The 22,645-nt window shown below is 39.7% G+C and overlaps 1 protein-coding gene across 1 annotated transcript in view; it reads left to right on the forward strand.

The window, feature by feature from the left end:
• The first annotated feature begins 3,165 nt into the window (after positions 1–3,165).
• The window catches only part of Heatr1 (HEAT repeat containing 1), a 44,235-nt gene continuing 24,755 nt past the window's right edge, over positions 3,166–22,645 (forward strand). The window contains exons 1-19 of the mRNA XM_027409449.2: positions 3,166–3,324; positions 3,596–3,769; positions 4,233–4,449; positions 7,407–7,548; positions 9,395–9,496; positions 9,835–9,975; positions 10,848–11,059; positions 11,171–11,304; positions 11,911–12,013; positions 13,107–13,217; positions 14,107–14,224; positions 15,162–15,269; positions 15,882–15,977; positions 16,431–16,519; positions 18,330–18,541; positions 18,823–18,944; positions 19,836–20,027; positions 21,190–21,373; positions 21,510–21,646. Coding sequence (XP_027265250.1) covers positions 3,628–3,769; positions 4,233–4,449; positions 7,407–7,548; positions 9,395–9,496; positions 9,835–9,975; positions 10,848–11,059; positions 11,171–11,304; positions 11,911–12,013; positions 13,107–13,217; positions 14,107–14,224; positions 15,162–15,269; positions 15,882–15,977; positions 16,431–16,519; positions 18,330–18,541; positions 18,823–18,944; positions 19,836–20,027; positions 21,190–21,373; positions 21,510–21,646 — 2,562 coding nt within the window. The 5' untranslated portion in view covers positions 3,166–3,324; positions 3,596–3,627. The remainder of the gene's footprint in view (positions 3,325–3,595; positions 3,770–4,232; positions 4,450–7,406; positions 7,549–9,394; positions 9,497–9,834; positions 9,976–10,847; positions 11,060–11,170; positions 11,305–11,910; positions 12,014–13,106; positions 13,218–14,106; positions 14,225–15,161; positions 15,270–15,881; positions 15,978–16,430; positions 16,520–18,329; positions 18,542–18,822; positions 18,945–19,835; positions 20,028–21,189; positions 21,374–21,509; positions 21,647–22,645) is intronic.

Genomic DNA, 22,645 nt, shown 5'->3' on the forward strand with positions numbered 1-22,645 from the left:
GTTCCTTTATAAAAGTTGCTGTGGTCATGGTGACTCTTCACAGCAATAGAAACCCTAACCAATACTTTCTATTTTAACACATTTTTATTTTATTTTGCATTGTCACACATTTATTTAAAAATTATAGCTCTTTGGTAGTGATGGTAAGGACAGTTGGTATTTCGAACTGATGTTTGTGTGTATCTAGGTGTTCCTTTATTCCAGGACTCTCAGAGGAGTCAAAGTGACTATAATGGCAGTTTTTTGAAATATATTGTAAAATAATAAAATAACAATAAAAAAGAAACCCTACCCAAGATACTACTTTTGGGCATATGCCCAAAGGACTCTACAGCCTACTATAGAGACACTTGCTCAACAACCATGAACATTGCTGCTCTATCATAATAACCAGAAATGGAAAACAGACTAGATGTCTGTCAATGGATAAATGGCATAAAGAAAATGTAGTATATTTACACAGTGGAATATTATTCAGTGGTTAAAAAATGAAATCATGAAATTCTCAGGTAAATGTATGGAACTAGAAAAAAATAATCCTGAGTGAAGTGACCCAGACCCTCAAAGACAAAAATGGTATATATTCACTTATATGTGAATGTTAGCTGTTAAATTTTCAGTATACAGGCTACCATCCATACAACCATAGAGGTTAGTTATAGAGTAAGGGGCTAGAAAGGAGGTTGGGTTATCCTATGAAGGGGAAACAGAATAGAGAGTTATGGATGGATGGGGGAGGGGTAGGATTCAAACAGGAGGATAAAGCCGGAAGAGAGAGGGAAGACTTGGATGAGGGAGGGACAGCTAAAACTAAAGGCCATTTGAATGACTATACTGAAACCTAATATAGTAGCAGCTTCTAAAATACATACATATATGAAGGTAATCTAAATGTAATCACCAAATAACTGGAGTGATGAAGTCCCATCTGGACATCTCTCATTACCAAATGAAGTCTCCAGTTCCAGGAATAAGTTACATCTAATCAAGTTATTGGCCAAAGGGGATCCATGGGAACCCCCAAACAACCCAAGCTATTACCAAGGCTATTGGTTGCTCTCCACAAACTGACAGTAACCCTATTGCTGAAGACAACATCTACACAACTCACTGAACTTGGACAAGTAGAGCTGGTGCCTACCTAGAGCCTTCACCACTACTTCATGTTCATGGTACTGGAAGGTACTCTGTACATTACCAAAGGAGAAATGTAAACATCAACCCAACTGCAAACCCTTCAATCTACAATGGTGACCTGCCTGCAAAGATGTGCTGGTGGAATAGTGCCATAGTTTGTGGAAGTAACCAACCAATGTCTGGTTGGATTTAGGGGGCACTCCATGACATGGATCCCATGCCTGACACTGCTCAGGCCACCAAAGACCTGGGACTAGATAGGGAACTAGGGAAAAACCAACTACTACTGTTCTAATACATATACATATATATAATTACATTATATAAATATTGTGTAGATATGTAATAGATATTATATATACACACATAAATATATAGATACAGATAGACAGATCAATAAAATGACTCCTAAAGACATTCTACTATATTCACAGTTCAGTGTTCTTGCTCGGCCATTGTCAGAGAAATTTCCCCCTTCATTTGAAGCGAACAAATACAGAGACCCATAGTGGACAATAAGTAGAGAGTGAGAGATCTCCAAGACTCACTACTAAATGGAATGTCTCTATCTATTCCCTTCCCTCAGGGAACCCTGCAGAAAGGAGGTGAAAAGATAGTAAGAGCCAGAGGGAATGGAGGCACAGGTCTGGGCCAGATGGGCTCTCAATACTGAGAGAGGAAGGACACAAGACCCCTCCCAACTATCTTCCATTGAATTGATAATCCCTCACAAATGAAGAATTAGTTTTCCCCAGTGGGGTCTAACTCACTATACAAACTGTAGGAGAAAAAGGCCAGCTAAAGAAACACACCCTGAGCAGAACCAAAAGAAACACACTTTGGCCTTGCAACCAGAGCCAAACAAATGTACCCTGACCCTGAAACCACAGATAAAGAAACACATTTTGGCCCTGAAAACAGAGCCAAATCTGTCCCTAACTAACTAAGCAGAAAACCAACCAATTCCTGAGCAGGGAAAACAAACCAGTCCTTGAGCAGAAAACCAACCAATCCCTTAGCACGAGATCTAGCCAATCTGAGCTCTGGGACTGAAAAATCTGACCCTGGAAATCTGACTCTCTGGAAAAACGTTGTCCCTAAGAAGCCCTATATAAACCCTGCTCCTGTTCAGTTTGCTGCTGTCTTCTTCCACCTTGGCAGAGGCAGCTACTCTCCTAGATTCTTCCCTCCCAATAAATCTCTTGAATGAGGTTTATCTCTGTGAGTTTGACGCAAGCCTGGTTTACAGAGCTAGTTAAAGGACAGTCAGGACTGTTACACAGAGAAACCCTGTCTCGAACCTCCCTCTCCCACCATTATTTCAAATAGTAATAAAAAGGAATAAAAAAAATACCACCCCTAGGAATGCAGGCAAAAGTGATAAAGTTGTCATTGGCTGATCGTGGTGAGTGTTCAGTACTTACAAATCAACCAGACTGCACTGGGGTCTGCCCCTCATCCCAGGTTTGTCCCTGCCTCGTGTAGCATGTGACAAACTCAGTCAAGTGAAGAATTTGAGGAGGTTCCTACAGCGGAGTAGGAAGTATGGTGCAGAGATCTGTACTCCTACAAAACAGCTTTCTGCGCCTCAGCTCCTGGCTGGATGGATAAGCATCTCGTGAATGAACCATCCCTGCAACATACCCATAAAAACTCCAAAAGGCGGTTCAGAGACTGAATCCCAGACCTTAGCCTAAGGGCACACAGCAACACCAGTCATGACAGCAGGAATCACGAGAGGCAAGCCCTAGTCCCAAGGGGCGGGGCCCAGAAAAGGGCGGGGCTCGTGAGCGTGGCCTTTGGGGAAGGCCAGGAAGGGGATACTGGTTGTGGGCGTGGCTTAGTAAAATACTGCGAGGGGCGTGGGATAAAGGTGGGGTCTTGGAAAGAGGAGAGGATGGAAGGCGGAGCTTCAGAGAGGCGCGAGGACGAGGGCGGGGCTTCGAAGATCAGGAGTGAGGAAGGGGAAGTAGGTGGGGGATTACACACTCGAGGTTGACTTTGTGTCGGGGAGGCGGGGCTATCGTATCGCGTTTCCTACAAATATGTCCGTCTTCTCTTGCCGTAGTGCGAAACAGGAAGTTCCTATGAGGAGTGCTTTAGAGTTCCGGGATCGCGCCGGCACCATGTGGGAGCTGCTCTGAAGAGTTGTTGGTTGTTGAATCCTGCGGATATTCCGAGTTCAGGGTGAGGAGGAGCACGTTCCGGCCGGGAGCGGCTGTAGCTTGGGACGGGTAGCCAGGGTGGGCTTTGCAGCCGTGGTCCCCGCCTGGGTAAAGCATGCGCTGCCGCGGTGTAGTTAATGCTGTTACCGTGGTGATTGAGCTTCGGGGGGGTTCTGGAGTGCTGGGCGGCGGGTTTCTGTGGCCTCTAGAGTACTGAGCGCGGTGTTGCCTGTGCTGCCAAGTAAAGTCACTTCGAAGTTTCGCAAAACACTTTCCACGATGTTTGTTCTTAGCCCGTGTTTTGAGACATCCTCTCCTTTGCAAGATGACGTCCTTAGCCCAGCAACTCCAGCGACTCGCCCTCCCTCAAACTGATCCCAGCCTCCTAACTAGACATGAAGTTGCCTCTCTGTTGTTTGACCCTAAGGAAGCGGCTACCATCGACAGAGACACCGCCTTTGCCATCGGTGAGCTCCCTTTCATTTAGCAAAGCTCCGGGAGCAATGGTATTAGGGGCTTTTTCTGTGCCCTGTTCGATTCCCGAACAGTGTCTAACTTGATTTGTCTCGTTAAGGGGAAAAAAGGCAATCTTGCTTGATGCTTGAATTTATAAGTAGTGATATCTAAAATTTCACAAAGAAACTAATATGTAAAAAGGAAGAAAAATAAGGAGAACTGAGACAGTGAATGAGGTGTGGGAGGAGTCTTCCAAAATTGAGTGTATTTATAATAAGTATTAAAAATATCTTGATATGAAGTACTTTCTTTTCTCCTAGTGAGTGAGATCAGATTTATCTTATACATAAAAGCTAAAACCAACGTTTGAGAGTGCATTATGCATTATTAGTTCTTGGACAAAGAGTAAGGAAAACTAGAAGATCTGTTTGTTGAGTTTGCTTAGAAGGAAGTTATAAGTGACTCTTCTTCTAGGATGCACTGGCCTGGAGGAGCTTCTTGGAATTGACCCTGCCTTTGAACAGTTTGAAGCACCATTGTTCAGCCAGCTAGCAAAAACCTTGGAGCGCAGCGTTCAGACCAAAGCAGTGAACAAACAGCTGGATGAAAACATTTCATTGTTCCTCATTCACCTGTCTCCTTATTTCCTGCTTAAGCCAGCCCAGAAGTGTCTGGAATGGTTGATTCACAGGTAGCTAACCATGTTAATCCTTTACAAACTTAAATAGTTGTGAATACCTGTTAAAGCTGTGTTGTTTGCTGGGCCTCACTGTGTATCTCTTGGTTGATCTCAAACTCACAGACATCAGCCCTTTTCCTCCCCAATGCTGGGATTAAAGGCATATGTCATCACTCTTGTGTAGTGATACATTATTCATGATGTATTAAAGTTTGACCCAGGATTAAGAGATAGACAGATAGGATTAGCATGTTCAGCCTGAGGTAGAGGTAAGAAGCTAGTGTCCAGCTGCTTTGCTTTTTTCTGATATTCAGCTTGACGCTTAAACCCCAATATCAGTTTCTGGGTCTTTTATTTATTAGTGTTATACTCTTGTCTAGTTTTGTTTTGGGAATAGGGTCTCATACAGCTTGAACTGATTTTTAGCTTTTTCTCTATCTTTTCTTTTTTCAGAATGTGCCTTTCCTTGTAGCCCTGACTGGCCTAAAACTATGTAAATCAGGCTGATTTCAAATTCATGAATCTACCTGCTTTTGCCTCCCAAGTCTTGAAATTAAGGCTTTGAACTCTTACGCCTACCTCAGTACTATGGTTATAGGTATGAGCTATCAGACCAGTCTGGACTTCATTAGTTCTAAGGAACAGTGTTCTTTGCCATTGCAGATTCATTCACAAGGGCAAAACTATTAAATTTCTTTCTTACTACACTAGAGGTTAAGACTGTCCATTAAAATATCAACCCAAATCATGTAGTATTAGTGATGTGTATTAAGCATGTACATAGTAGGTCCTGTACTAAGCACTGTGGATACTAGGAACCAAACTTTTGTAACTTTTATTCAGCAAACTTTGTTAAATGTTGTAAAAAAAAAAAAAAAAAACATCTGTAGGATGCCAAGTGGTGGTAGAACATGCCTTTAATCTAGAGCAGTCCGCTCTCAGTGAGTTTGAGGCCTGTCTGGTCTACAAAGTAAGTTCCAGGACAGCTAGAGCTGTTACACAGAGAAACCCTGACTCAAAAAAATCAAAAAAAAAAAAAAAATCAAAAAAAAAAAAAAAAAAAAAAAAAAAGCAAACAAAACAAAAACCGAAAAACCAACAACAAAACATCTTTAGGTTGTCTTTGGTGGCTGTCTTTAAATATATGCCTTAGTAAAAGTTTACACAAGATTTAGAGAGGTAGGCTATGCCAGGATTTGTTGAGAAAATTCCTTGCAAGTGGTGTCTTGTTACTATTAAAGCCCATATAAAATTAATAGAAGACAAGGTCTGGCACTATTAAAAGTACTTGTAGGAGCTAAAGAAATGTCAGAGTGGTGAAATCTGCTTACTCTTCTCAAAAAGGGGTTAGGTGGGGTTCTCAGCACTTATATCAGGGGCCACTAATGTTGGGATATACAATCACACTGTGAACCTCAAGTTTGCATTTGCATTAATTAAATAACGTTAACCTTGGATCAGAAGGCCGAAAGCTAGCAACTAGTTGACAGAAAGTAATCAGAGCCTCAGAGGGCATCTGGGAGAGATAGACATAAGAAGAAGTAGAGTGGGATTTGGAGTGGCATAGGTTTTTCTGGTTTGGTGAAGTGAAAACGGCTCTTTCGGAGAGCTAGCAGGTTTTTACCCTGCCTTTGAATCCTGAGTCCTATTTATAAATTGAATGATAGAGATTTAGTTAAAGCTACTTTTAGAGGCAATGACAGAGCAGGTTCCTTCAGGAACAGGATTCCCTCCCTAAGTGGCTATGTTGCTCCATGCTAGAGAAGCAGGCTGATAACTTCTGGAGTTGCAATTGCTGGCTGAAATAGCTATGGATTAAGGTGCAGCCACTGTGCCAAAGGTAAAACAACACTCATAACTACCTGTAACTCTAGTTCCATGGGATCCAGTGCCCCCTGACCTTTGTGAGCAAGTATATGAGGTGGTACACAGGCTTATGTGGGCACTACATATACTATATTACTATATATATATATATATATATATATATATATATATATACATATATACTTTTTTTTTTTTTTTTAGTACATGTAAAAGAACAGAACAGCTTAGACAGATAGGAGTGGTCTCACTACGTGGAAAGAATCAGGAAAAGCACTAGAGGAAAGCTGCATTATATAGATTTGGGACAAATAATAAATGCGTCTTAATATTCTTAGCATAGATGGACTGGCAACCAGATTTTTCAAGTTCATATACAAATTGTAAGTGACTGTCATTTTTTTTTCTATCTGAAGAAATTAATGTGATTTTATTAATCTTTTGGTTTTCATGGGGTGTGGTGGTTTAGTCCCAGCACTTGGGAGGAAGAGGCGGGTAGAGCTCTTGAGTTCAAGGCCAGCCTGGTCTATAAAATGAGTTCCAGGACAGCCAGGGCTACACAGAGAAACCCTGTCTTGAAAAAACAACCAAAATTATTATTATTGTTATTATTATTAAAATATGGTAGTTAGGAAAGCTGTAGAAGGTGACTGGAGCACAGATAAGCTCCACCAGTTGTCTTGTTAGCCAGTTAGTTTTCTGTGGTTTGGTGATGATTACACAGTTTCATTGAAGTTGAAAGTTAATAGTATAAATTTTGATACTGAATATTCAAAATGTTATTGCTTTAGAATTGATTGAACTATGTTGAATCAAACTTGAATACTAAATAGAGGGTTTATCATCTAAGTACTCTTTATCTTGTTGTGATTGATACTCATCCCTAGGTCTTTGTACCTCATCGAGACAGGATCTGGACCTTTTAGAGACATGTGCCTGCCAGGCATGCTAATGTACTCTTGGAAAGCACAGGCTGGTGGATCTCTGAGTTTCTCTGTGAGGCAAGGCCATCCTGGTCTGGTCTACATAGCTAGTTGAATGCTACGCAGGACTACACAGTGAGATTGTGTCAAAAGAAAGAACAAAAACAAGTACCTGTGAATTTTGTATTTTGTGTTGGCTTAATTGTTTCATATTTTTCTTAGGTTCCACATCCATCTTTACAATCCTGATAGTCTCATTGCTTGTGTTCTACCATACCATGAGACACGGGTATTTGTGAGGGTGATACAGCTTCTCAAAATTAGTAATCCAAAACACAAGTGGTTTTGGCTGTCTCCTGTTAAGGTAAGATTTTTAAATGCCACATTCATTCATATATATAATTCCTATACATCATGATTAAGGTTTTTTTGTCTTGTTTTTGCTCTTTTGTTTTCTTTTGAGACAGGATCTCACTATGAAGCCCTGGCTGTCCTCAACTCACAGAGATCCATCACCTTCCTCCCTAGTTGCTTGGCTAGTCTTTATTTGGTGGTAGGGTCTCACTATACAGCCCAAGCTATTTTTGAACTTTATCATTTAGAGAAAAGTTCTCTCTGTGTAGCCCTGCCCGGCCTGAAAATCACTATGTAGACAAGGCTGACCTCAGAGTCACAGATCTGCCTGCAGAAAGAGCTACTGGCAGGTGGTAGTAAAGCTAGCAATCAGAAGGAACAAGAGGGAAAGAGTGGGGAATTTGGAATTCAATTCAGTTTAATTTAATTTGGGAAAAGTAAAGCCCTTAGTGATCCTGGGGATAGTCCCATATTATCTATACCATTTGTTTCCTAGCTTCCTGTTGAAACTCTTATTAATGAGATCTAGTATTTATTTGGTACCTGACATTAGACTAGGCATTTTACATCATACTGTCTTGGAGTCTTATGAACTCTTTATAGAGGTGAGGACAGACCCAGAAAATTGAAGCTACTTACTAGGGTTCCTATAACCAAAGTGGGCACAGTTGCAATATGAACCCTACTCTTTGTACTATACAGTACACTTTGCATTTGTAATTTTGGTACCAAAGAAATTTTTAAAAAGATGGGGAAATGTAACTCTTAAAATACTTAAATTAAAATACTTAAAATACTTAAATTAAAAAGATAAGAGCCAGGCAGTGGTGGTGCACGCCTTTAAGCCCAGCCCTCAGGAGGCAGCCTGGTCTACAAAGTGAGTTCTAGGATGGCCAGGGCTGTTACACAGAGAAACCCTGTCTCAAAAAAACAAAAGGAAAAAAAGGGGGGGGATAAGGCTAACTTGAAGAGCATCAGGAAATTGTTAAAATTGAATATGGTGTTTGAAATGAAAGGATAGTTACCTAAGAAGAAGGGCGTAGTAAAATCTGTCTGCAACAGAGACTAGAAGCAAGTATGCGATTGTCACAGGCAGGAACTTTACTGCATGTGAGTGTGCTGATGGGGCTGGGAGGCAGCTGTTTAGGGTGAAAGCAGACCAGCAGACCCTGGGCCTGCACCAAGAGCTAGTGACACACAGGTGCTAGCTGAAGTTGGCAGTCAGAAGGAACTAGAGGGAGGGAATTAAAAAGATTTCAGAATCTGGATGAAAATTAGTCAGGCTAACTGGAGTTCATAAAGTCTAGCCTGTGCTAAAGCTGCTGCTCAAGCTGCCTTTCCCAGCATTCATGCTGCTCACAAAATCAAGACCATTTTGAAGCCTTCCACAGACTTCACCATCTAGAAACTTTCCAAGTAGCCAAGCCTCACTCTCCCATTAAAAGTTACTTGCAGTTTTCATTTAATTGTTTTGTTAATGTTTATTCATAAGCCATGGGCAGTAGTAGTTAGTGAGAATAGCAGTATAGGTTGGCCAGGGTCTGGGTCTGTTTCTGCTATTAGGATATTGTGAGGCAGAGACAGAATAATGTCATCTTGACTCAAAAAACAAATCCTACTGTAGAACGATTAAGAGCTAGAGAATTGAGATTAAATATATACATAAGTGACATTTATGAGTTCTTCTCCCTTCACTGTTTGGAGTTTCTAGAGTTTCTAAGTGTTTATGTGTTAATCTCATCAGCACCAGTAATAAGGAGAGATGACTTGCCACAATATATACATGTTACTAGATAGATACTTGGGGTAGCGGTTGGCAGTTGTTTCTAATAGTTTGTTCTTTTTGTCAATAACAGCAATCTGGAGTGCCCTTAGCTAGAGGAACTTTGGTCACACATTGCTACAAAGACCTTGGATTTATGGATTTTATTTGCAGCCTGGTGACCAAATCTGTGAAGGTGAGCCATGAGAGTGTTGTTGAGTGTGTGAACTCATATAAAATGATTGCTAGATCTGAGAAAGGAAACATTCAGTGGAACTTGGAAGAAGTTTCTATGTTGAAATGTCTGCTCTTGGGGTGCGTGAGCAGGTGGAGAGTCAGTCTTTTCACCAAAAGGTATTTTCTACAAAAATACATTAGTTTATTGCTTGTCAAATTCCAGCTATGGTGATTATTAAATAGAAACTATCTAAAAAGTCAGTAAGCTTGTCATCCTAACCCAGTGTTGCATATGATACTTAAAGAGCCAAGAGTGCTTCAAAAGAGCCTACATGTGTGTTGTGTTCCCTATTTCAGGCGTTTGCTGAGTATCCGGGAAGCTCAGCTCAGTTGAGAGTGCTCTTGGCCTTCTATGCTTCCACCATTGTGTCTGCTCTAGTGGCTGCTGAGAACCTATCGGACAATGTAGTTGCCAAACTATTTCCGTACATCCAAAAGGTTAGTCAAGTCAATCATTTTACACATAAAGGAAATTGCTTGCTTTTGAAAATTTCATGGAGAAATTCATGTTTTTAAATTGATGGTTTATTTTGAATGGTTGTTAAGATTCAATCTTTAGGTTAAAAACGACCTCGGTTATTAAATGAGAATCTAATAAACGTTAGCTTTCTTCGTATGACCCAGGTTACTATCTTCAATACAATATAGTTTTTACTCCCTTCCAAAGATGTGAACTTACAGGTCAGTCAGACATTATTGCCTCTTGTTAGGATGTGTAGTAGATGTCTGAGTTAGGAGGCTTTTCTGAAGTTTGTCCCTTCTCATCCTATGATTTGTCTCTTCCCTGTATCCACATAGGAGAGGAAAGGAAATGAACACCTTGATTTTCCATTTAAGATTTATTGGCTGTCAGTGTATATTAGCTTATATTGACCTTTTTTAACTTGTGTGAGCCTATTTTATTCTTCCATCATGTGTGCCTTGAGGATTGAACTTAGATCGTCAGACATGGTGCCAAGTACCTATACCCATTGAGCCATCTTGCTAACCTTAGGTTGTTTGTTTTTGTTCTTTGAGAGAGCCTTTTGCAGTGTGGACCACACTGGTTCTGAACTCATGTTCATCCTGTCTAAGCCTCCTGAGTTCTGTGACAACTGGCTTACAATTTGTTTTGTGTCTTATACATGGAAGCATAAGGATTGTGCATGACTGTGGTATACCATGTGATGTTTCAATATGTGTATTTACTATGTTTGATGTAAATCAGGGCAAACATTGACATTTCTAATTTGTTTCACTTAAGTAACATGTTAAGTAGAAAAGCATAATTCTATATTTTGTCATTTTCCTTATATCTTAAAAATATTTAGGGGTTGAAATCATCTTTACCAGATTATAGAGCTGCCACCTACATGATAATCTGTCAGATTTCTGTGAAAGTAACGATGGAAGATACCTTTGTGAACTCATTGGCATCTCAGCTCATCAGAACATTGACCAAGGTTCCTTCTCAGGTCAAGGATGGATTAGGTTGCCTGATAATTCTCTTACAGCGACAGAAGCCAGAAGCCCTTGGAAAAAAGTATGTTTTGTTTTATAGTGGGAGGCTAGTGAAGTTGTTTTGAATAATTTTTGGTAAGATACTTGCTAGTTGTCTAATTTATGGATATCATGCATGCTTGCTTCTTTACAGACCATTTCCTCACTTGTGTAGTGTTCCAGACCTTATAGAGCTGCTTCACGGGATCTCCGAAAGCTACGATGTCAGTCCTCTTCTGCGCTACATGCTTCCTCATCTGGTTGCCTCCATTGTTCAGCACATTGCGGGTGTGTGATTTGCATTTGGACCTAAAAGCTTTCTAAGTTCCAACTGTCTTCAAATAGGACAGACACTTTAAACAATTTAAAATTTCTTCTATTCAGTTGTTTCTATGTAACGTGTCTATTTAATGAAACATCTCTAGGGTTGGGCAGGTTCACTGAAGGGAGTGCCATCATTCTGAGAAATTTCTCAGGATTCTGCTCTTTGCATAGGCTCTGTAAAGTAAACCTTTGCTTCCCATCTAGATACTTAATGATCTCTAGTGTTTCATTCACAGTAAGTATCCAGCTGCCAGAAAGTAAGCCAAGATTTCATACATAAAAATCCAAATTGTGAAAGGAAATGATAATTTACATTGTTTCTCTTTGATTCAGTAAACAGAAAAGAAAGTAAATACTTGGTTCTATGGCTGCTTAGAAAATACTAACAAAACATCTCTAAGTTAAGTTTGAATACTAAGAAAAACATCTCTAAAATTATGTTAAATCTGTTATAAAAAGGTTTGTGCAACCAAGTTACTAATAGAAAGGTTTTCTGCTGTAAGTAAATTTAATCATAAGCATACCAAAAAGAATATCCCTAACTCAGCTTTCATCTGTGTACATATTAAGGAGAAGAAACTGAAGGGACTGATGGTCAGATCTACAAGAGACACTTAGAAGCAATACTTAGAAAAATACCACTGACGAACAACTTAGATCACTTACTGGCTAGGTAAGATTGCTGTTAACATGCTTCTGATTTGCATATTTATGACTTAAGTATTCATTTCAGGATACATCAGTAGTTTTCTAGTTCTCTTTTTAATGTATTTTGTTTGCACTGCCTATCATTTCACTAATTTTGGAGTTTTGAAATCTAACAACTGACAGCAAAAAGTGCAAAAGTAAATTTCTCTTGATTGTCTTTAATGCTTATAGAAGAAAATGAGAAGGTAGTAGCCCATAACAAAGATTACAGGTGTTTAAAATTTTCTATTAATAAATGGGCTGAAGTGCCTGAAATAGCACATCAAAGCTGATACTCAGTAAGTTTTGCTGAGAGTCTTAATATTTAGAGTAGGTATGCAATGGAAATTATTTCCTCCTTTTCTCTGAAAGCCATTTCTGTCTCCCCCTTTTCATTTCCTATTTGACTGACACTTTGTTGTGATGAATAGAATGTTTAGGTGTTGTAGTTTGACATAGGTTGGAATCTGGCTTTACACCACTTCAGTAAGAATAGTAGTTTTGGAAGCCAGTCCTCTTGGGTATGTTTTGCCAGTATGTTAGGTGAGAAAGAAGCCTGCCTGCAGGTGTGCCTCATTTGTATGCATGGAGGCTTAGTTTATAGGCTGGAATCAGAATGGCATTTAAAATTTATAGCCCTCCTCCACTCTTTCTGGCATAGAAAGGGTTACTACACTTGATTTCTGTTTGTTGCTGTCTCATTTGACCTCAGGCAATTTGGAAGCTTTCTTATGCCCTAGTTTTATTTATTTATTTATTTATTTATTTATTTATTTTGGTTTTTTGAGACAGGGTTTCTCTGTGTAGCTTTGGAGCCTATCCTGGCACTCGCTCTGAGACCAGGCTGGCCTTGAACTCACAGAGATCCACCTGCCTCTGCCTCCTGAGTGCTGGGATTAAAGGCGTGCGCCACCAATGCCCGGCTGCCCTAATTTTTTTTTTTCCATCAGCAAAATCAACAAAATTTCTTTCCTATGGAGGTGTGATAATTAGAGATATTATCTGTAAGGAACTTAATACACAGCAGGGATTCCATGAATGATAACCCATATCTGTTGGTGTTCTGCTTTCTTTTGCAGCCTTCTTTTTGAAGAGTATATTTCATACAGTTCCCAGGAGGAAACCCATGCTAGTGAAGTAGCTCTACTTAATGAGCAGTTCCTTCCACTTATCAGACTCTTAGAAAGCAAGTAAGTTGTGTGGGTATGTGTGTGGGTGTTCATCTTCAGAGTTGATCTGTTATGCAAAGGATAACTTGCAAGTTGTGATGGATTGCAAATACTTTTTCTTTTCCCTTTTCAGAAAGGAACAGTATATTTAGAATGAGATATATCGAAAGACAAAAGGAAATAGGGGTTGTGAAGGGTCTGTGGTCAGTATAATTGTTTTAAACTAGAGACTTTTTATTGTCTTCATAGTAACTGTTGAGTCTGGGGACTTGCAAATAATGGAAGACAGACCACTGAAGTCTATGAAACCAGAAGTAAACTTTATTCCAAAAATCACCTCTGGGCATAGAAAGATTACCAGCTAGCTTGGACCACAACCAGAGTTCAGGCTTCTGAAACTGACAGTGGGAGTGGGTTTGGCCCCCTTTTTATAGTAAGTAAGTAAGTAAGGCATGGGGCAAAAGAAATTTTGCAATCTTGAGGTAAAGCTTAGAGTCACATTACATTGGCTTAATGGTGTTTGCAGAAGCCTGTAGCTTTTCTGACATAGCTGTTCTCTCTATAGCTGGGAAAGACACAAAACAATACAAGGGAGACACTCACATAAGAACAACTATTAAACATTAACCTTGGTCCACAGCAGTTGTGGACTGTAAGGGGAAGGGGGGTTTAATCATTAAAAGTTAACCCCTGGCTGCTGACAGAGGTGCTGGCTGTAAGGCAAAAAGCCATTGCTAAAAGTTAACAAAGCTGCTAGCTGCCAGTTCTTATTTCTCCAAGTTTATAATTCTATATTCCCATATTTCTAGACCCTTCAGTGACAGACTTAATCAATATTTGCCTTTACGTATAGTATGTGTTTTGTACATGTAGTTTTAGAATATTGAATGAACTGTAATTCCTTTCCTAGATACCCCAGAACATTAGATGTTGTATTAGAGGAACACCTGAAAGAAATTACAGGCCTTAAAAAGCAGGAACTTTTCCACCAATTCATCTCTCTTTCTACGAGTGGAGGAAAATATCAGGTAGGTTGTCCTTTCCCAGCACAGCTAAGACAGGAAGTAGTATTGTGGCTATATGAAGAGCTCCAGGCAGTAATTTCCTGCTTCCCTCCATGTTTGAAAAACATCAGAGAGCTGAGGATAACATCAGAGAGCTGAGGATTTATACAGTTTATGTAGTTACTAGAAACAGGGCTCTTGGGCAGGAATCATAACTGAAGAAAAATGTAATAGTCAGAGAATGTTGGGAATTTCCTATGATGTTGGTTGTCACCAATGAATTTCCTATGATGTTGGTTGTCACCAATGGGTGGCTTCACAGGCTTCTAGCATGCCTTGTCACCCCAGGTGTGCATCTACCAGTGCAGGAGCCTTTGGTCACATAATCATGACTATGATAAGGCTTAAGACATTTCTGGTGATTCAAGCCTAAATACTAAGAAACTTGGCCAGTTCTTGTAATTAGCCTTGAAAATGAATATTATAAAGATAAATGCACTTTTTTCTCCTGAAATTGGGCTATTTTAGTGGTGTTGTATTTCCAAATCAAGGAGATAGATAGACGTCCTTTGTAGTTTGATTTTATGCGTCAGCTAAGCTGTCACCAGTTCCAGCATCTCTTTGTGATTTTCTGGGTTGTACTGTCTTCAGTGAGGTACAACTCGGTAGTGTCACTTAGAATTATATATCATAAAAAGTGCTGAGTTACATTATGATTCTATTTCACTAAACTGAACCCACTCATCCATCCACACAAGTATACAGAACACACCAGGTATAAAATATGTTTTCATGTGTTGTAACTCATACTGTGTTGTAGAGATGAACTGACTTTTCTGTTTCTTTGTTTAGATGGTTGTTGCACAGTATACTGGGCAGTGTAAGGTGTTTTCTGTTTCCATTTTAGGTTATGTATTATGCAGATTAGATGAAATGATTTTAATTGTCATGTTGGACTTAGTTTTTAGAGGACTCTGACACATCTTTGATGCTCAGTTTGAATCATCCCCTGGCTCCTGTGAGACTTCTGGCCATTAACCACCTGAAGACTGTCATGAAAACAGCAAAGGTTTGTGTCAGATAACCTTTACTTTCCATCTTCCCCCTTAAAATGACCAGCCTAATTCTAGAGTAAGAAATTGGAATTTCCATTGTAACATTACAGATAAGTCAAATTTTACTGTTTTTAGTTCTTTCAAAATATCTGCCTTGTTGAGTTTTGGGGATTTTATTTGTTTGTTTTGTTTTATATTGTTATATTTTAAGGGTTATAGTTAATTTTTAAAATTGTATTATTTATTCATTTGTTTATTTTGTGTCTGTGCATGTATACCAAGTGTTTGCACAGTGGTCAGAGAAAAATTTGTGGGTCAGAGGACCACCATGTGAGTATTGGAGATTGAACTCAAATTGTCAGGTTTGGTGGCAAGGGCCTTCACCCACAGAGCCATCATCTCACTGGCCTGTCATCTCTCTCTGGGCTCTCTGTTTTAGCAAAGTCAACTCCTTAATTAAAAAGATGGCACTTAGATTTGTACATGTTGTGTTCAGGAGACTGGTTCTGATCTGTTGTGCTTTCAGAGCAGGGCCAGGTCTCCACACTGCTGTTTCTAGGTGTCTTTTCCAGTGGAAAAGCTTGTGAGCTTTGTTGCAATCATTGATTTGCTTTTCTCTTGCTCAGGAGGGCATTGATGAGACTTTCATTAAAGAAGCTATTCTAACCCGATTGGGTGATGATAATGTAGATGTCATTCTGTCAGCTCTGAGTGCTTTTGAGGTAAGTAAATGTGTTCTGTGGGTGTGCAAATTTTGTTTGTAAATACTTAGTTTTCTCACATGGTGCTTGACTCTAGGCAGGAATGTGTTTGGAAATGAGTTCATTGAGCATAGTCTGGTGGTGAGTCTCAGAGACGTAGCCAGACTGCAAAGTTTGCTGGGGTAAGGAAGTACTACAAAAAAGAAACATGCTTGGTGAGTTCTTGTGTTGTTGTAAGAGCTTTGTGTCAGCAGCTAGGGATCCTAAGCTACATAAGTGGGTCATGAATGCCACTTTTGAGAAATTGTTCTTGTAAGTAAAACAAATTGTACAAGAGAAACATTCTCATAGAAAAGATGTTCTACTGGGATTCTTTGGAGAAATTCTTTATGATTAGTTGAAAAAAATAATTTTTTTCAATTTCATTTTAGAAACACATATTTGGCAAGAAAATACTTGTGTTTTCCTTTATAGATTTTCCAGCAACACTTCAATGTGGAGGAGACCATTTCACATCTTCTGAATCTCTTCCAGAGGGCAGAACTTTCAAAGAATAAGGGATGGTATGTGCTTGTTCTCCTGTGTTCATGCTCAGGGGTGGTTTTGTGCTTGTTCTCCTGTATTCATGCTCTGTGTATCAGTGAAACTCTTAAGTTCACACTGCTTCTCTTCCTTTTTTCCGAAGGACTTTAATAACTTAGTGATTGACCCTTTGCTCGGGATTGTAGAACAGAGCTTTTAAAAAGTTTATTTGGTGTGTGTGTGTGTACATGCCACTGCATACACATGGAGGTCAGAGGACAATTTTGTGGAGTCGGTTCTGTGTTTTTGCCTTCCCATGGGTCTGGGAATTGAACTCAGGTGTTGAGGCCTATGTAGCAGCTTTGATCTGTGAGTCGACTGACCAGCCCTGGTGGAACAGACCTTAGTGGAATAAACTATAAAATATCTGTTTGATTATCTGGTATTTGAATGCTATTTTGTATGCCCTTAACTTCTAAAAAATAAAATACAAAAATATATAATGTAAGATATAATATTAGAGTCAGGTGTGGTGGCACATGCCTTTAATCCTAGCACTCGGGAGGCAGAGGCAGGTGGAGCTCTTTTGAGTTCAAGGCCAACCTGGTCTTCAGAGTAAGTTCCAAGATAGCCAGAGGTACATAGTGAGACCTTGTCTCTAAAAAAGAAAAAAAAGAGAAAAAAAAAAACAAAAAACCAATATTAAATTTTGAGAAGTTAGGAAAAATTTTCTAATTCTATTTGTAATTAAATCAAATAAAAAATAAACCAGCTCAAAAACTTGTAGCAAACACATTCTTAAGCATATGATAAGCTATGAGCATTTTGTTTTTTGTTTTGTTTTGCAAGAAAAATGAACAATCAGGAGAACATAAGAAGGTGTCTTGTGTAGTTTTCTGTCTGCCCTGTAGGTCAGTTGCTGATACATCTTAGGATTTAGATTTGATTACATAGGAGAGGGAGGGAGGGAGGGAGGGATAGAGAGAGAGAGAGAGAGAGAGAGAGAGAGAGAGAGAGAGAGAGAGAGAGAGAGAGAGAGATGCTTTTATAATTTGAGAATGTTATGCATGGGTACAGTGTATTTTGATCATATTCACCCCACTCCTTCTAGATCCACCCTTTATCTCTTCACCTCCTCCCTCCCTCCCTCGCTCCCTCCCTCCCTCCCAATTTTGTAGTTTTACCTCCTTCCTTTATAACCCTCCGAATACAGTATGTGCTGCCCATATACACATGGGTGTGGGACCATCCAGTGGATTATGGTTGATCTAGCAGGGGCCACACCCTTAATGAAAACTGTCTCTCCCTTTCCCAGAAAGGATATGCTTTTCATTTAATTTATGTGATGTGGTGTGATGTGTAGGGGCGTTTTGCCTCCTTGTATTTCTATGAACCACATAAATGGCTGGTGCCTGTCGGGGCCAGAAGAGGGTGTCAGAATTTCCAGAAGTGTTGTTACCACTGGCTAAATTACTGTGTGGGTGCTGGGAGCACAAGCCAGGTCCTCTGGAAGAGCAACCAGTGTTCTTAACTGCTAAACCATCTCTCCAGCTCAGGGTTATATGAGTGAATCTGAATCTCTACTGTCTAGTGGGGCTGAGATATCTGATATAATATATTTTGTTACAGGTAAGGTTTTTGCTTTTGTTTTTTAAGATATCTGATAGGACAAAATTGTTGGCTAGGTAACTCCTTTATTTAGCATGAATTTGAGGTTGTGTCCTCGTGCTCTCTGAGGAATATTTTTGGTTAGGAGACCAGGCAAGCTATTGCCAATTGAGCCAGAACAGTGTAATAATGAATTCTGTTGACTTGAAGTCTCTGAAACAAATGTGCTGTCATGTCTTCCAGGTACAGGGTGCTTGAGCTAGCAGCAAACATACTGAGTAAAGAAGAGGTGCTAAGAAAAAATGATCAGTTGTCAAATCAGGTGGCTGTCCAGTTGTTGCCTTTTATGGTCATTACTAATGATGACATAGAGTCTCCTGATATGAAAATTGCTGTACATTTGTCAAAATCAGGAATCTGTTCTCTGCATCCTTTATTGAGAGGCTGGAAAGAAGGTAAGAAAGCCAGTTGTTAGATAAAACAGGTATCTATTTTATAAAGAAGATAAATCAGTTAAAATTTGACTGTCTTTGCTGTTTGCAGTTGTATTTGTTATATGTCAGCAAGATATGTTTTATTTTTACTAAGTGGCTCATAGACAAATTCAGACTTGGATTAAAAAGGAAAATAAAAAGCAAGCCTTTGTAGAGAACTAGTAAGAATTTTATCTAAATTTACCTAATTCTTTATATGAATGCCACTGATGTGGAGCTGTCTGTGTTTAAATTTTTTATAGCTCTTGGAAATATTATTAAAAGCAGAAAGTCAAGAGAAATAATTGGTGTAGGAAATCAGAAGATGGTCCAGTTACTGGCCTTCAATTTAAGTTCAGGAGACCGCTCCTCAATGCTGAAGCTGGTAGGTGTGCTGTCTTCCTCTGCACTGTGCTCTCCTCTCATGCTCATTAGGTACCCATTTCTGCCCTACCAGACTTTTTTTTTGTCCTTTTGTTGTTGTCCCATTCTTTTTGTTTGTTCGTTTGTTGTTTTGAGACAGGGATTCTCTGTGTGTAACTTTGGCTGGCCTAGAACTCACTCTGTAGACCAGATTGGCCTCAAACTCAGAGATCTGCCTGCCTCTGCCTCCCAAGTGCTGGGTTTAAAGGTGTGGCATTGTTGTTGTTCCATTCTTAAACAACTGTTTTACTTTGAACAAATACAAAGGTAGTTTTGGGTGTTCCTTTGAGGGCGTGGCCTAGAGTTAGAGTTCAAGCTGACCTGGAACTCAATATGTAGCCCAGGCTAACCTTGAATTCCTGATCTTGCCTCAGTCTCCCCAGTGCTAGGATTATAAAACTCGTACAACCAGTAATTTAGCATATTCTACAGATTGTTTAAGTCCTTACTGTTTACATCATTTTTTGAACTAGTGAGAAACTTTGTTCTTTTTAATCTTCATTTTTCCTAATTTATATTTAAAATATTAAAGTCTTTTCATTGTTAACATAGCAAAATGAAATTAAAAGAAAATACTTTTGTAAACCTTTTAATGGTATTAGGTGTCTGATTAATTGATTTTGTTGCTGTTTGTATTTTTAAGTATGTGGTTTGAATGCATTAACTTGTCAAGTATATTTATGTGCATTATAATTTCTAAGTGTTTGCATAATTACTTAGTAATCAGCATTTACTGCTTTTTAAAAGGCTGTTTGTTGTCTCATGTTATATACATGATACATAGATAGGCCCGGATGGATAGAAAAGTTTGTCCTGGGAAGATCATGACTAACCAGTATGTTTATTTCCCAAGGTGGAAGAGTTAATAAATGCCGGGGAAAAGGAGTCCTACAACCTGAAGCAGAAAGTGACATTTCACGTGATTGTGTCTGCGCTTATCTCTTGCTGTTCATCCTTCAGAGAAACCTGCTTTCCGTTTGCTGTACGGGTGTTCAGTTTGTTGCAGAAAAAAATAGAGAAGCTCAAAAGCATCATCACCGCTGTGGTAAGGAGCCGGTGTCTGCACAAAGCTGAGTACTGAGTGAAGTTCACCGTGACCTATTGATCCCGGCAGAGCTGAAGCACCAAAGCTAAGCTCTTGTGGTGTCTGGATCTAGTTGGGGGAATGGGAAGCAGTGATAGCAGGGGGGTTTAGACAAGGTACTCTCATGCTTTTGCAACAAACTTATTCAAATCACAAGATTTCACAGTTGGAAGGTTTTATGTCAGGTCATTATCCAAGTTTCACTCATAACTACTCTGGTAATGACACTCACTTCCAGAGTTAGTGCTTGAACAAAACTTTATTTATTGGAAGCATATTCCGTATATTTATTTGTTTCTAATTTATGTGCATTGATGTTTGCCTGCATATATGTATAAAGGGTGTCAGATCTTGGCAATACAGACAGATGTGAGCTGCCATGTGGGTGCTAGGAATGGAACCCAGGTCCTCTGGAAAAGCAGTCAGTTCTCTTAACCACTGAACCATCTCTTCAGTCCCCTGTGTATTTAAAATTGTTGAGTGTTCTGCTAGGTCTGGCTGTCTCTGGCCTGCCATTGTCTCTGACAGTGTTACTAAAGGTCATGTTTCCATTTGTACCTAGTGCCCTATTTAGAGTTAACAAGATTGTTTTAGTATCTACTGTTTGCAGCAGTATTTTTCTTTTATTTATCTTCTAAGCTTCAAAGGGCTGCCCATTACAGCATTTGCTAAGTGAATTACACTTTCATCATATTTATGTATACTCTTGGGATTTTTATAAATTCTAGTGGTAATCATTGCTAGCTAAAATTATGTGAACTTAGTGTGCTGCTTCACCCTTTAAAAAGTGGCCCAAGTGAGCCCCTCATAATGTCTGACTGTCTTTTGTGAGGTTCAGTAAGTGGAGCTGTGTTTGTCCTTGGTGTTAGCAGTGTAGAGCAGTTGTGTTCTGTTCAGTGCAGGTGTTGGGTTTTTCACATTGTTCTATTAGTGTCCTTTCTGAGCACTGAGCACCTTTTCAGCTGTAGCAGCATATCCATCCACATATGCTTGCAAACAGTCTGTATGCCATTGTTAATCTACTCTCCTGCTAGAATATGCACACCTGCCCAAGTGTATGCATAGAGCACATGTTTGGAACTACTTCCAGGATTACTAGTTTCTGTTTCCATAAATGTTACAGGAAATCCCCGCAGAGTGGCACCTGGAACTAATGCTGAACAGAGGACTGCCAGAGGAGCTGTGGGTACATTATGTACAGCAGCTCCGCATTGCCCAGAGGGTTGCTGTGGAGGATGCTGTTTTACTTGTATTTTCCCTGAAATGTTTTATTTTTGCACTGAAGGCTCCAAAATCTTTTCCTACAGGTAAGGCGCAGTCATGAATCTTTAAATGTGATGCAACACTGAGGTCTTAACTCAGTAGTTCACTTAAACGAAAAGCTCCCCCAGCATGCTCATGTAGGTTTACCAATTGATTCTCTTTGTCACCATGTTCCTGCAGGTGCTACATGGTGGAATCCTGAGCAGCTAGATGACGACAGCAGACACTACCTGCACTTGCTCATCGGTGTCTTTGAAATGCTGCTCAAGGTTTCTGATGCCATGCATTTCAGGGTTCTAATGAAGCTTATAATGAAGGTATTTGGCACTCTGCTCACAGGCATTTCTGCTGTAGGTAGTATAGGTTATTTTATTACTACAGTTCTAATACTAATGGAAGTATATTTTGTAGCAGTGAAGAGTGTGTGCTGGCAAACATGCTCTCCAAAGCAGTATAGTAATCACCTCCAGGCAGCACATTGAGTAGAGAGTAACATTGCAGTATTTCTATTAATGGGCTAGTGTGTTTAAGAATCAAAGCAGCAGCCTGGAGAAATGGATCTGAGGTTAAGAGCACTGGTTGCTCTTCAAGAGATCCTGAGTTTAATTCCCGGCAACCACATGATGGTTCACTGTCATCTATAATGAGATCTGGTGCCCTCTTCTGGCCTGTAGTCATACATGCAGGCAGAATATTTTACCCATGATAAATAAATCTTTTTTTTAAAAAAAAAATGATAGCAGCTCAGTCTGTTTGCATTTTAAATGCCATTTATAGGCGAAGAAAACTGGCTAAGCACTCAACGATAACATGCAGGAGACGAAGAGTCACTCATGAAATTTATCTGGGGCTTTATTACCTACATACTGAGAGCAGTGTGTTCTTGTCCTTGTCTGACTCACTCTTTCCATGGCATTTAGCATTGATGGCATTGCTCACGCCTTCAGAGTGCTTTCTTAGTAAAGTTTCCCAGGACCCTCTCTTGCCTTTTTGGTTTTTTGAGGCAGGATTTCTCTGTGGCTTTTGGAGGTTGTCTTGGAACTAGCTCTTGTAGACCAGGGTGTTCTCAAAATCACAGAGATCCGCCTGCCTCTGCCTCCCAAGTGCTGGGATCAAAGGTGTGCACCACCAATGCCCAGCTTGCCTTGGTTTTTAATTAGTGTCCCTGTCTTTTTTTGTTCATTGTTTCCAAGTGCAAGTGTAAGGCTTCTAACTGGTAAAAATTCAAAATATTGAAGAAGTGATTCAACAAGGCACATGCCATTAAATCACTCATGTCATGTTATTGTACATTAATGAAAAGATCTGGGGGGGTG

This window comes from Cricetulus griseus, chromosome 3 (assembly GCF_003668045.3).
Source record: "Cricetulus griseus strain 17A/GY chromosome 3, alternate assembly CriGri-PICRH-1.0, whole genome shotgun sequence".
Lineage (NCBI taxonomy): Eukaryota > Metazoa > Chordata > Mammalia > Rodentia > Cricetidae > Cricetulus > Cricetulus griseus.